The following is a 13902-nucleotide window of genomic DNA, read 5'->3' as shown; positions in this document are numbered from 1 at the left end:
CGCCCGGCGCTCCCAAAGTCCCCGTCGGGCCGGGAGAGATCCTCCTCGGGGGTCCGCGCCGCCCCCCGACCCCGCAATTAGCGCTCCCAGAGCCTCCTTACGCCGGGGAGGTTTAATTAGGAACTGCCGCCGTGCTTGGGGGGGAGCGAGGCTGCGGGGAAAAGCAGCTTGGGGCACCCCGAATATCCGTGGATTGGTGCCAGGAACCCCGGGGCACCCCGAATATCTGTGGATTAGTGCCAGGCACCTCGGGGTACCCCGAATATCCATGGATTTGTGCCAGGCACCTTGGGGTACCCCGAATATCCATGGATTGTACCAGGCACCCCGAGGTTCTCTGAGCATCCATGGGTTGTGCCAGGCACTCAGAGGTACCCTGAATATCCATGGATTTGTGCCTGGCACCGGGGTACCCCAAATATCCATGGATTTGTGCCTGGCACCGGGGTACCCCAAATATCCATGGATATCCATACCAGGCACCCCAGGGCACCCCAAAATATCCATGGATTGGTGCCAGGCACCCTGGGGTACCCCGAATATCCATGGATTGTGCCAGGCACCCCGGGGTACCCCGAGCACCCATGGGTTGTACCAGGCACCTCAGGGTACCCCGAATATCCATGGATATCCATGCCAGGCACCCCAAGGTTCTCCGATCACCCATGGGTGGGTTCCTGGCTCCCCGAGCATCCATGGGTTGTGCCGGGCACCCCAAACATCCACGGGATGGTGCCGGGTGCTCCGGGACACCCCGAGTGGACGGTGACGGATCCATTCCACCCCCCCAGGACAAACCCTTCCCGAGGCCGCCGAGGCCTCTGGAGATCTCGTCCCCCCTCCCCTGCCAGCGAGCCCGCCCCGCTGCCACCCCGTAACAGAGCCCGCGCCCCCGGAGCCCCGCTTCTCCTAAACCTTAATCTGAACAGCCCCAGAAACTCACACCCTAAACCAGACGCGTTTCCCATCCTCCGAGCGGGACCCTCTGGAGGGGCCGATTTTCTCTCTCTCTGTAATTTTTATTTTTTTCCCCCCCTGGATTTTGGGGTTTTTTTCCCCTCCCTGCTCTGGAGAGGCCAATTATATACGTATATATATTATTTTTCTTTTTCCCCCCTGGAATTGTTTCCCCCCCCTCAGCGCGGCCGCAGCGCCGAACATGTGTTTTAAAAGGGAAAAGTGTGAAGTTTTCCGATCGGAGAGGAAAAGGGCCGGAGAGACGCAGGCAGGCTGTGGAATGTGCGAGCTGCAACGAAAAATACCTGCTCGGGGGTTTTATGGCTTCTCTATTGCAAAAATAGAAAAAAAAAAAAAGGAAAAAAAAAATGCTGATCAGGTGCTAAGTAATGCTATAAAGTAAAACCACATTTCCAAGGTGTCGGGAACGTTTATGCTTTTCTTCCGAAGGGCCGGATTTCATTTTAGTTTTATATCGGAGTTTTTAAGGGCTTGGGAAAGAAAAAAGGGGAGGGGGGGAGGGAAAAAAAAAAAAAAAAAAGCTCCGATAAGTGTCAGAGATCACACAGTTTAAAAAGATTTATTGAGCTGTGCAGGGGGTTAAAGGAAAATAGAAATAATTGCCCCGAAGAACAAAAGGGAATTTGGGAAGCTCTGAATTCCGCAGGAGAAAAAAAATAGAATTAAATATATACGTGTAGTTAGAGCTCTTCTAAAACTCGAGCAGCGAGGTTTGAGGGCAGACACCGTTCCCAAAAATGCTTTATCCCTTTTCCTACTCTGCCCTCCAGTCCTTTTTTTTTCCCCTTTCTCATCCCCGGACCGGCATTTCTCGTGCCCATCCCTGGGCTCGGGGAAGGATTTATAAAAAGCCCAGGCATTCCAGCGCGGCCGAGCTGCACCGAGGGGAAACTTTCGCTCTCTAAAAGGAGATTTGGCTTCGCCTTCGCCAGCGCCGCACGTCGAGGGGGCCAGCGCTGCCCAGGACCCCCGTGGGGAGGGGGGAAACGGGGGTCCGGGGGGGGACCCGGCTGATGGGGAGGGGAAAACGCGGGGTCAGCCCCACCGAGGGTCCGGCTGTGGCCTCGCCTTGTTCCCGGCGGGATCAGCCCCTCCAGGCGTGGGTGGGCACCGGGAGGGCACCGGGGAGGGCACCGGGAGGGCACCGGGAGCCGCCGTCCCCGGCCGCTCTCGCTAACGGCCCCGAAAAGGGGAATTTCGGAGCGTTCCTTCTGCCCACGGCAGCGCTCCGGCCATTCCTGCCCCGATGAACGCCGTCCCCGGCTAAGGGCGAGTTCGGCTCGGGGCTCGGTGGCCGGGGAGGGGACCCCGGAGCTGCGGCACCGGCGGCGGCGATCGCGGCGGCTCCCGCCGCAGCGCCGGAGCGGAGCACATCCATCGCCTCGAGAAATTCCCATCATAGGGAGGAAGCCGAACTTCCTGCTGCGGGGAGCGGGATCTCGCCCTCCCCTGCCTCGGGCCGCAGCGGGGGCAGCGGGGCGGCGGCCGGGACCGGGCGGGGTCCCTGGGGTTTAGTGCTCCGTGGGGCAGCGGGGACCCCCTCCCCCGTGTGTCCCCCGTGTGTCCCCCGTGTGTCCCCCCACGGCCGGGGGGACCCCGATCCCCGCGGGGATGAGGCCGCTGCACAGCTCAGCCCACAGGTGGCACCGCCCGGACCTGTCCCCAAATTTGGCATCACTGCGGGGCCCCCCAGGGGGGTTTTATTTCTTTTTTTGGGGGGTTGTTGTCCGTGGGGCGGGGAGGGAGATGCCCATTGTTCCGGGTGGGAAAAGGGGATTCATTGTTCTCTGGGATGGGGGGGGCGGCTCTCCGGGGGGAAGGGGGGGACCCCGTTGTTCTCGGCAGAGGGAATGGGGGGGGTCTCGGAGGCTTTGGGGGGGGCAGAGGGGGGCGATGGCTCCCGGGGCTGCGAGGGGGTCGCGTGGGGAAGGGGTTCGCTATTGTTCTCCGGGCGGAGGCCGGGGGTTTCCATTGTCCTGGGTGGGGAATGGAGCCGCATTGTTCTGCGGGAGGGGGGGGCTGGACGGCGGGGAGGGGGCACCGGGGGGGACCGGCCCTTCTCGGGGTGCCCCTTCTCCGTGGGGAGAGGGAGCACTGGCTGCTCGGGGGGAGGCGGGGGGGGGCTCTCCTCGCTGCTCTCGGGGGTGGGGGGCAGCACAAAAAACCTTCCTCTATTGTTCTCTGCGGGGAAGGGGCGGCGGGGTCCCGGCTGCCTGTCGGGAGGCCATGGGGGGGTCCCGGCCGCCCTCCGCGGGGGGGTCCCCGTCCCTCTCCGCAGCAGGCGAAGCTCAGCCCCGAGGTGCGCCCGGCGGCGCCCCCGCCTCGCCCGGGACCGCTCCGCATCCCGGGGCCGGGGGGGGGACGCGGCACACGGAGAGGAACGGGACAACCCCGGGGGGCTCCGCGTCCCGGCAGCGGTGCGGGGTGGGGGAACGGGACACGCGGAAAGGAGCGGGGGAACCTCGGGGGGCTCCGCTTGCCGGACGGGAGAGCCCCGGGGGGCTCCGCGCAGCGCCCGCGTGGCCCCGACGGGACCCCCGCCCACCTTGCGGCGGCCGCCCGGCGCTGCCGGTACTCACAGGAGAGCGGATCGGCGCGGGGCAGGCGCGGGCAGAGCAGCAGCAGCAGCGGCGGCAGCATCGGGAGCAGCGGCGGCGGCGGCATGGCCTCCTCCGGTGCCCGTCGGTGCCCGGGGCGGCGGAGCGCACCGGCACGTCCGGGGAAGTCCCGAGCAAGTCTGAGCAACCCCCGGTTACCAAAGCCCCAACTGCCGCCCTGGCCCCGCCCCGGGACCGCCCCCGGGGGGGCAGAAAGCCACCGGCCCCGCCACCCCCCCCCCGCCCGTCCCGCTCCGGTACCGGCCCCGGGAGCGGCCCCCGCGCGGTGCCCGCCGCCGCCGCGGGATGCTGGAGCCCCCCGGCCCTGCCCGGGCCCGGTGTCCCGCTGCCCCCGGCCGCCCCGGTGGGTGAGTAAGAGCCGCCCCGGGGCCGCCGGCCCACGGCTGAGTCACTCGCGGACCCTCCCGCGCCCCCGGGCCGCTCTCGCCGCTGAACGGGGCCCCCCCGCCGCGGCTCCCCACGCTCCCGGCGCCTTCAGGATCCAAACCCCCGTTATCGCTGATTTGGGGGTCGAAACCAGGAAAATCATCCCACAAATCCCGATGTTTTCCAGCGAATCCATCATCTCTGGGCTTTCCTCCTCAAAACCCCGGGGAAGTGGGAAAGCCACCCCGAGTGGCTCCAAGTCCCCCCAGCGCGGGGCTGCGTTTGTCCCCGCGGGTGGTGGCGTGGCCCGTTGTGCCACCAGCGTGGGGACAATGCCATCCGCTTGGGCGTCCCCCGGTGTCCCCCCCTGTGCCCCCGCGCGGGGTCTCGGTGGCACCGAGAGACCCCCAGACCGGTCACAGACCCCCGGGACAGCCGGTCCCGGTCACGGCAAGGCCGCTGTCCCCACGCGTGGCGTGAGGAGAGAGGACGCCACTCCCCGACGGGAATGGAGGGTGGCAGGGGACACCTGGGTGGCCCCGGGCTGGGGGGAGCCGGGGGGTGACACTGCCTGCGGCTCCGAGGTGTTGGGGACCGGAGGGAATGGCAGAGATTAGCAAACACAAATTTAAAAAAAAAAAAAAAAAAATAAAAAAAAAAGAAACGCGAGGAGGAGGGAGCCCAAACAATGCCTTTTTCCCATCGTCCTGTTTTTTGGAAGCTTCTGAACTGTTTTTGTTGAAATTTCCCAAAAATGTCAGGCTCCGGGAGCCACCCAGCCTGAGAAACTTCAGCCCCAGCGGCCGCAGTCTGGCCGAGTGAATCACGGCTGCCCCGGGGGCCGGCGGCCGCCCGCGATCCCGACCCACCGCCCGCGGCCCCCGGGAGCCACCCAGGGGTGCGTGCTGGGGAAAAAGGAGAAATTCCCACCCCGGCCGCCCACCTGCACTGCCCGGACCCTTCTGCTCCGTCCCGGCCGGGCTCCTCGGCTCGCACCCGGAGTTTGGGGGATTTGGCGGAGCCGGGCACGGGTGGGAGCCCCGGGAGAGGGGGAACCCCCACCCCGGCAGAGGCTGCGCTTGGGGTACGGGGGCACCGGGGGGACAGCGGGCTCGGGAGGGGCGCGTCGGTCCCCGCTGGTGCCACGCGGGGCACGGCGGGGCGTCACCCCAGGCGGCACAGGGACATTTGACCCCCCAGCTGACGGCAGCGCCTGTGGGATGGGGACAGGGCGAGGGGACGGAGCCGGCCCGGAGGGGTCCCCACGCCCGGGAGCGGCCGGAGGTGACCGAGCCGCTCTCCCGCGCTCTGAGTCAGCGGCGGCCGGTCAGCGGCAGCTGCGGTCAGCGCTGCCCTTTGACGGTGACCTTTAAAGCTGCTCCCTCCGGCCCCCGAGCCGCCGCGCTCACAGGCACCGGCCGGGGGCAGGAGCCAGCCCGGAGCCCCCCCGTGACCCCCGGCCCGTCGGCACCGGGCTCCCCCGAGGCCGGCGCGGTCCCGCTGCCCCCGCGGCGTGGCTCCGCTCCCAGGGCCCCTGTGCCCCGCCGTGGGGCAGGATCCGGCCCTGGGGCCCAGCTCCCCGCCACGAACTCTCCGCTCTGCCCAGGAGGGACGCGGGTGACCCCGGTGACAGCCCCAAAGCCGCTCGGAGCATCCCCGGTGCAGCTTCCCACCGTCCCGCCGCCCTCCGTCATGTGTCACCAGGGCCCCGAATTAATCTAATTACTTGATTTCCCAGCCAGAGCTCACTCCATAAAACCCTTGGACGCAGACAGCATCTGGCTCAAGGGCCAGGGTGTAAAAAACAAACAAGAAAAATAAAACAAAAACCCCAAACCCCGGGAAAAGCGGGAGGAGAGCTGCCTCGACTGCCTGCATCCTTTTAAAGTGACCTGGGGGAAAAATAAAGAGGCAAGAAATGCAAAGAATCCAGCAGGCAGAGTTTGCTTTCTATTCCTCTCAGTCACATTTCCACATCCATGGGTAATTTATAACCCGCTTAACCCCTTCCCTGCCACCCACCCCGCGCCCTTTTTCCCTCCGGAGCATCCTCGGGGCTGCCGCACCTACCGGCCTCCGTTTGCTTTGGGAAGCACAAAGAGCCCCGTGACGGAGCCTGAGGAGCTCCAGGGGAGGGGAAAAAAATGTCAAGAGGGTGCTTGAGCAGGAGGGAAGGGCTCTGCAGGCTTGGGACGCGGGGTGAAGGGTGCCCTGCCCACGGAAGGGACCCTGGGGACAGCCCAGACCATGTCGGGGGAGCCTGAGGCTCCCAGAAAGGATCCGGGGGGAAAAAAAAAAAAATTAAAAAATGTAGGTCAGTAGTGATAAATGCGAAAGGCATCGAGCGTTTCTGGAGAAGGGAGGAGGGAGGGCAGCAGGTATTTGCCAGCTTGGATGGTTTTGCCTGGGCAAGGCTTTTTGTTTTTCAGTCCGTGGGCAGGTGAGCGGACGGAGCGCGGGCAGGTGCGGAGGGAGCGATGCCCACGCGAGGATCCCGGTGCCCGCGGGGCTCCGGGCTCGGCCCCTGCCGCCGCCGGGAGCCCCACCTGCGGCGCGGTGATTTACGGTGCCAGCCCCCAATGCACCGATGGCCAGCGGTGCCGGCCCGGGGCTGGCGGGGCTCCAGGAGGGGGAAGGGGAGCGCAGCGCCCTGGCAGCCCCGGCCCGGCCGCAGCTCCTTTTCTGCCGGCCCTGCTCTCATTAATAAGATGAATAAACTGGCGGGGCGAGGAGAGGCCCCGCTCCCTGCTCCCGGGGGGGCACGGGCTGCGCCCCCCAGCACCCCCCAGCAGCCCCGACCCCTCTCTCCCTGCCCCGGGGCGCGGAGCACCCCTCAATCCCCAGCCGGGACAGGGAGACCCCCCCTTCCCCGCGCCGGGGTCTTGCCATGTGTTCCCCATTAGGGCCGGAGGTTTGCGAAGCCCCCGGCCCTCCTCCCCCTCCTCCTCCTCCTCCTCCCCCCGGGCCCTCTTTGGGGTGCTGCCGTAGATGAGGGGAAGGGGCAGGGCAGGGCTGAGGGGGGGCGTGGGGGTGCTCTGATGTCCTTTAAAGCTGGGACATCGCCGTGTAAATCCGGGGTGGCAGCGAGAGCCCAGCCCGGCCGGGGGCCCTGGGGAGTGAGGGCGAGGATGGGAGGCATGAAGGTGACCTGGGGAGTCCTCCAGGGACCCACAGGGTGGCACAGTGGGGTCTGGCCCCCCGGGACAAGGGGCTGGTCCCCTCCTGAGGGGTTGGTCCGTGCGGGTGGCGCTGAGGGCAGCTCTGTCCCTGCGTGTGACACCAGCGCCGGTGTGACCCCGGCTCCTGCTCACGCCCTCAGCTCCTCCTGTCAGGGTGACCCCACCCCAGTCCCGTTGTGTCCCTGCACATCCCCCGGTCCCCCCGAACCCTCCTGCATCCCCCAGTGCCCCCCTTAGCCCACGGTGCCCCTACACCCTCTGGTCCCCATGAATCTCATGGTTCTCTTGTCCCCTTTGTCCCTCTGCATTCCCGGTGTCCATGCACCCCCCAATCCCCCCGAATCCCCCGGTGTCCATGCACCCCCCAATCCCCCTGCACCCCCCAATCCCCTGAATCCCCCTGGATCCCCCGATCCCCCTGAACCCCCTGTCCTCGGGGATTACCTCCCAGGGTACCCCACACCCCCCGCTGCCCGAGCATCCCCCATCCTCCGGCGCCCCTCTCTCATCATCCCCGCCCGTGCCGGTGCCGCTGCCGGTGCCGGTGCCGGTGCCGGTGCCGGTGCCCGTGGATCTGCGGCAGGCTGCGGCGGCTCCCCCCGCCCCCGGCTCCCCCCGCCCGGCGCACGGCGCGTCACGGCGGGGCCGGCGGCGGTGGCGGCGGCGGTGGGTGCGCTCGGCTCCGCTCCGCTCCGCTCCGCTCCGCTCCGTTCCGCTCCGTTCCGCTCCGCTCCCGCCATGGCGGCCCCGGCCCGCCGGCCCCGGGCCCTGCTCGCCCTCGGCCTGGCCCTGCTCGCCGCCGCCGCCGCCGCCGACCCCTTCTCGCCGCAGCTGGGAGACACCGGCGGGTGCCGCGGGCAGTGCGGCCGCAGCCTGCAGCGCCGGGCCGCCGCCGTGAGTCCGGGGCACCGGGGGCTGGGAGGGGCACCGGGGGCGTGGGGGGGCATCAGCAGCATCGGGGGTACCGGGAGCATCGGGGGCACTGGGAATACTGGGGGAACTGGGAGTACTGGGAATACTGGGAGTACTGGGAGTACTGGGGGTGTGAGGAACATCAACAGCGTCGGGGGTACCGGGAGCATCGGGGGCACTGGGAATACTGGGAGCACTGGGAATACTCGGGGGCACCAGGGGCACGGGGAGCATCAGGAGCATCGGGGGCACTGGGAATACTGGGGGAACTGGGAGTACTGGGAGTACTGGGAGTACTGGGGGCGTGGGGGGGCATCAACAGCATCGGGGGTACGGGAGCATTGGGGGCACTGGGAATACTGGGAGCACTGGGAGTACTGGGGGGCACCAGGGGCACGGGGAGCATCAGGAGCATCGGGGGCACTGGGAATACTGGGACCCGGGGGCGCACCAGTAACAGCTGGCACACCAGGAGTACTGGGGGCACGGGGAGGCACCGGGGGGTGCACCGTTGGGGGCACCAGGGGCACCAGGAGCAGCAGAGGCAACGGGGCCGCAGGAGCAGTGGGGACACCCCTGACTGGCATCTCTGCCAACGCAGCCCCACACTGGGCCACCCCCCGTGGGAGCAACATGGGGGGCACTGGGGCACCCCCAATGGCCTCCTGCAGCAGGTTTGGGGTGCCCCCAGTGAGGTCACCCCCACCAATTTGGGGTGCCCACAGCATCCCCCGTTTACCCTGAGCCTGCCCATTCCCCCCGTGTAGGCTCCGGGTGCCCCCCACACCCCCTCATTGTGTGCCCGGCCCCCCAAATCTGTATCCCTCCCCCTGAGCAGTGCACTCCCACCTCCTGCCAGCCCGTGCCAGGGCCCGGCTGGTGCTGACAGAGATGGGGGGACCCTCCACGCCCTCCACGAGGACTTGGTGGCCTGCAAACCCACTCTGGGGTGTAACAAACCCACCCTGGGGTGTAACAAACCCACCCTGGGGTGTAGCAAACCCACCGTGGGGTGCAGCAAACCCACCCTGGGGTGCAGCAAACCCACCCCGGGGTGCAGCGGGGGGCTCCAGGGCAGCTCTCCCTCCTCTGGGAACGCCAGCTTTGGGGGTGCCAGCCCTCACCAGGGTCCTGGGCGCTGCCCGGTGCCCCCCAGCTGGGTGCGGGGGGCCGCCTGGGGGGCGTCCAGTGCAGCCGTGGGGCTGAGGCCGGTGCCAGCTCCGCGCTCTCCTCCTCCTCCTCGCCGCAGGATGCTGTTCTCAACGCCTGTTACCGGGGCTGCCGGCTGTTCTCCATCTGTCACTTCGTGGATGCGAGCGCCGAGCTCAACACGACCAGAGCCGAGTGCGAAGCAGGTGAGAGGAGCCGGCGGGGACGGGGACGGGGCTCCCAGGGACTGAGCGCCCTGAACTCCCACCCCTCCTCTCTCCCAGCCTGTGCCGAGGCCTACGGCAACGCAGAGGAGCAGTTTGGGTGCGTGACCGGGTGCCGCAAGCAGCTGCCCGAGGTGGAGGAGAGCAGGAAGGAGAAGGTGAAGGGAGATGGGGAAACTCTTCCTGGCACAGGAGCTCAGCACAGTCCCTCCCCTCCCTCGGGATGGGGGACACCCCACATGTGCAGCCCATCCGTGGATCCATGGATCCGTCCATCCATCCATCATCCATCCATGATCCATCATCCATCCCTCCATCCCTCCATCCATCCCTCCATCCCTGTGGGCTGGAGCTCCAGCTGTGCCAGGTTAAAAACAAATTAACTTTTCTGGGGTTGGACTTGGCTTGGGCCCGGCTGGGAGAATTCCCTCACTGGGAATTCCCGGGGTGAGAGGATCTGACTGGGGATCGTGGCAGATTCCCCCAGTTTTCATTTGTTACCCTTCCCACAACGCTTCCCCCCTCCTACATTTAATTAACCCAGCTTTTGCCCAATTAATTAAATTAGACTTTGGCCCAAGGAAGAGGCTTTTGGCTTCGTGCACGTGCAGGCAAAGATGAATCCGCGCCGTAAAAAGAGTGGAAAGCTCCTTTGAACCACCTTCCTTTGCAGCCTGGTTTTAAAACCTCCCTGATGCCTGATCCCATTTCCCAGCCCCTCTCCAAGGGCAGGGATGGGCATCTGGGGGTGACCGGGGGTGACAGGGAGGGCCCTCACCCCCCCCACCCCACCCCGAGCATTTTTCCTCGGGTTCCCAGACGAGCAGGCAAAGCAGATTTAGCATAATAATTAGATACAGAATCTGACCTATTTATTTCCTGTTTGCTGGTTTGACCGTGCAAGGGGCTGTCGGAAAATGTTCGGAGCCAGTGGCGGGGAGCAGCCAAGCGGATTCCAGCAGGGATGCTTTAAAAATAACAAACTGCCGCGACGGCCAAGAATCCAGGGCACCGAGAGGCTGCCAGGAGAGGAACGCCCTCGGCATCGCGGCCGCTCCGCTCCCATTGTCTCTGGCAGAGGAGGGGGATCCCACCCCGGAGGGATGCTGCCGGGGCTGGGTGACGGCCCCGGGGCTGGGTGGTCACCCCAGGGACCACGGCCCTCGCTTGGTGACCCCGCCGGGGCCGGACCGTGGCCCTGGCACATCCCCTTCCATCCCTGGGGAGCTGCACCCGGCTCAGCCCCGCCGTGACCTCGGGGTGGGGCGTTGTGTGCCGGGGTGGGTGACGAGGGGACAGCGGTGACGTGATGTCCCCGCTCCTTTGCAGAGCCTGGAGCTGGAAGCGCCGTCGTTTTCCGTGTTGGATTTGGTCTCCACCTTCTGCAACGACATCGTCAGCTCTGCCCAGAGCTTCATCTCCTCCACCTGGACCTTCTACCTGCAGGCGGACGATGGCAAAGTCGTGGTGTTTCAGGTGGGGGTGTCCCCAGGACCCTCCCTGTGGGTGCCCGGGGGGGTGGGGACCCCCTTCCTCACTGCCTTCTCCCCTTTCCCTGCCGAGCCAGTCCCAGCCTGAGATGGAGTATCCGGCACCCGAGGCCCTGGAGATCCAGCCAGCACAGCCGGGATCGGGATTGGGATCGGGATCCAGCCCTGGCGTCCCCCAGCCCCACACAGGTGCAGGGGGGGGGTCCGGGCTGCTGGGAGGGGGCTGGGAGCCTCCGAGCCCTCCTGGCTCCTGACACTCCCATCCGAGTTCTCCAGAGCTGAACAAGTTTCCCACTTCTGGGGTCTGATCAGCTTCCCACACCCCCCCCCACCCACCCCGGGGGGCTCTGGATGCGGCCCCGCTCCACGGAGCTGCTGCGATCCTCCGTACCCCCTCAGCGGGCAGAGGCTCCCGGGGGGACGGGCGAGGGGAGGCTGTGCCCACGCAGGTGCCCAGGTTCAGCCTCGCCTCTCCCCTCCCAGGCCCCCGGGCAAAGGGGGACAAGCCCCCCGCCAAGGAGGCGCGGGGCAAAGCCAAGGCGCAGCCCGGGGAACCCCCGCAGCAGGAGCACGACTTCCTCGGCTGCATGTCCAAGTAGGTGCTCTGGGAGCCGCTGGAGGTGGCAGAGCGGATCCCCCCCGAGGCCAGCTCCCAGCCCGTGCCCTGCCATAAACTCGTCCCCTCTCTTTGGCGGGGGGTGGTGGGGTGCTACAGGCGCTCGGGCCTTCCTCGCTGGATCCTGGCCGCCTGCCTCTTCCTCTCCGTCATGGTGATGCTGTGGCTCAGCTGTGCCAGCCTGGTGACCGCCCCCGAGCAGCACGTCAGGACCCAGGTACGGGGTGAGCGCGGCCCCCGGGGGTGCCAGGGACGCCCGGCACTGCCGTGCCCTCTTTGTGCTCCATGGTCATCGTGAGCCGCAGCCGCAGCCAGCCCCACGGTGTCCCCAAGCTGGGGGTGAGGACGTCCTGCACCCCGTTCTGGGGCTGCACTGTTGTCTCTGCCTCTCTCTCAGCCTCTGAGCATCAACGGGGACAAGGAATACCTGGAGGACCTGGATGGCCCCGGCACCTTCCCGCTGCCGCCCGTCATCGCCGTCACCCTGTGCCCCGCGCACGGCGGCGAGGACGCGGGGCCGCTGCCCCTCAAAGTCGACCTGGACAAGACCATCCTGTAGCGCTCCCGCCCCTTCCCACCTCCCTGTCACCTTCCCCACGCCATCGCCCCCGGTCTCGCCCCGCTGCCCCACGTCCCCGGCTCCCGGAGGCGCATCTCCGGCTCCTCTCCGGGCGCTGCCGCTCTGGAGGCGGCTCCAGGAGCCGGGCAGCGCCTCTGCCTCCTCCAGGGATGCGCCGTGAGCCGGGATCCTGGCTTGCAGAGCCAAGAGGGGCGCTGCCAGGGCGGGGAGGCCGGAGGGAGCCCGTCCCCGGAGCGGGACTCTCTGTCTCCTCCCGCCCGGAGCCGCCGGGGCCCCGCAGCCCTCCGGGCACGGCTCCAGCCCTGGGCAGGAGGGAGCCGGCTGCGGTGGGGGATGGAGAGTGTCTGCAGCCTTCTGAGCTTTGGCTCGGCACATCCCCGGCCTCCCACCTTGGGCTGAGCCTCCGAGGCGCCGGCCCCGGCCCTGGGAACTCCCTTCCGCCGGCCGGAGCCGATTGCCTCGGGGAGCCGAAACGTGGCGAATGGATTTGGCCTCGGCAGCCGGGGACGGCAGCGGACCCCGCCGCCTCCGTGCCCACGCGAGCACCCGGCCAGCCCCTGCCCGGAGCTGCCGAGGGGCCCTGCCGTGGCTCCTTCCCCTCCCTGCTCCGTGATGCCCTCGGCGAGCTGGCCCCGCGGCCAACAAATCGCTGGTGGCACCAAGCAGGGGATGAGGCGGCGTTTCCCTGACTTCAGGCTCGGACAGGAGGCGGGAGCTGCTGGGACGGCTCCATCCTGGGCTCGGGATCCTTTAGGGATGGCTCCATCCTGGGCTCGGGATCCTTTAGGGACGGCTCCGTCCTGGGCTCGGGATCCTTTAGGGTCAGCCCCATCCTGGGCTCGGGATCCTTTAGGGACGGCTCCGTCCTGGGCTCGGGATCCTTTAGGGACGGCTCCGTCCTGGGCTCGGGATCCTTTAGGGACGGCTCCATCCTGGGCTCAGGATCCTTTAGGGACGGCTCCATCCTGGGCTCGGGATCCTTTAGGGTCAGCCCCATCCTGGGCTCAGGATCCTTTAGGGTCAGCTCCATCCTGGGCTCGGGATCCTTTAGGGACGGCTCCCTCCTGGGCTCAGGATCCCTTAGGGACGGCTCCATCCTGGGCTCAGGATCCTTTAGGGTCAGCCCCATCCTGGGTTCAGGATCCCTGCCCGACGCTGGGAGCAGCCTGCGGGTCTGTAGCTGACGGCAGGACCCGTTCGTTCTCTGTGTCCCCGAGGGACCAAGCACGGCTCCCCTGGGCCCACCCTGGCCATGGCGGCGTCTCGCCCCTCCCCATCTCTCCCCCGTTCTCCACCGCCGGATCTCACGCATCGTTTCGTGGTTTGACCGGCACCGGCCCCGCGGGGACACCCCAGTGCCGGGAGGGTGTCGGTGCCGCCACCCCCGCGTCACCTAACACGTCTGTACAGATTAACTTATTACCCCGACCCTCTCCCCTGGGATTTTGGGCTCTCTCCGTGTGCCGGCGGCTCGGCCGTGGCGTGGTGGGACGGACGAGGAGCTCTCATCCCCGTCCCCACCGGTTTTGTGCTGCTCCGTATCACTTCCACCCATCCAACATATCTGGGTTTGGGGAACCGGGTTGGGGGGAGGCGTGGGGAGGGGGTCTGCTGTCCGTTTTCGGGGTCCACTCTTCGTTGTTGCTTTTCGGCCGCGTGTGAAGCTCGGTGGGGTGTGCGATGTTGCGGCTCCCCCGATCCCCGGCCCTGGAGCCCTCCCGGCCTCGCCTCCGCAGGGCAAAGCCAGCCCCGAGCTGGGAGGGGGAATAGAATAAAAGGTTTGTACCAGA

The 13902-nt window shown here is 67.1% G+C and overlaps 1 protein-coding gene across 2 annotated transcripts; it reads left to right on the top strand.

The window, feature by feature from the left end:
- The first annotated feature begins 7879 nt into the window (after nucleotides 1-7879).
- Nucleotides 7880-13902, top strand: TMEM59L (transmembrane protein 59 like). 2 transcript variants are annotated; one of them, XM_040086727.1, is made up of 8 exons: nucleotides 7880-8035; nucleotides 9303-9408; nucleotides 9487-9584; nucleotides 10756-10902; nucleotides 10994-11105; nucleotides 11400-11511; nucleotides 11632-11749; nucleotides 11930-13902. In XM_040086727.1, exons 1-8 carry the CDS (start codon nucleotides 7880-7882, stop codon nucleotides 12089-12091), a joined length of 1011 nt encoding a protein of 336 aa, XP_039942661.1. In that variant the 3' UTR covers nucleotides 12092-13902. The 2 variants fall into 2 exon arrangements, with proteins under 2 accessions (XP_039942661.1, XP_058279587.1); XM_058423604.1 differs by having other exon boundaries at nucleotides 11400-11512; nucleotides 11609-11749.

Source organism: Hirundo rustica, chromosome 26, assembly GCF_015227805.2.
Source record: "Hirundo rustica isolate bHirRus1 chromosome 26, bHirRus1.pri.v3, whole genome shotgun sequence".
NCBI lineage: Eukaryota > Metazoa > Chordata > Aves > Passeriformes > Hirundinidae > Hirundo > Hirundo rustica.
This window is presented reverse-complemented; position numbering and strand designations above follow the sequence as displayed.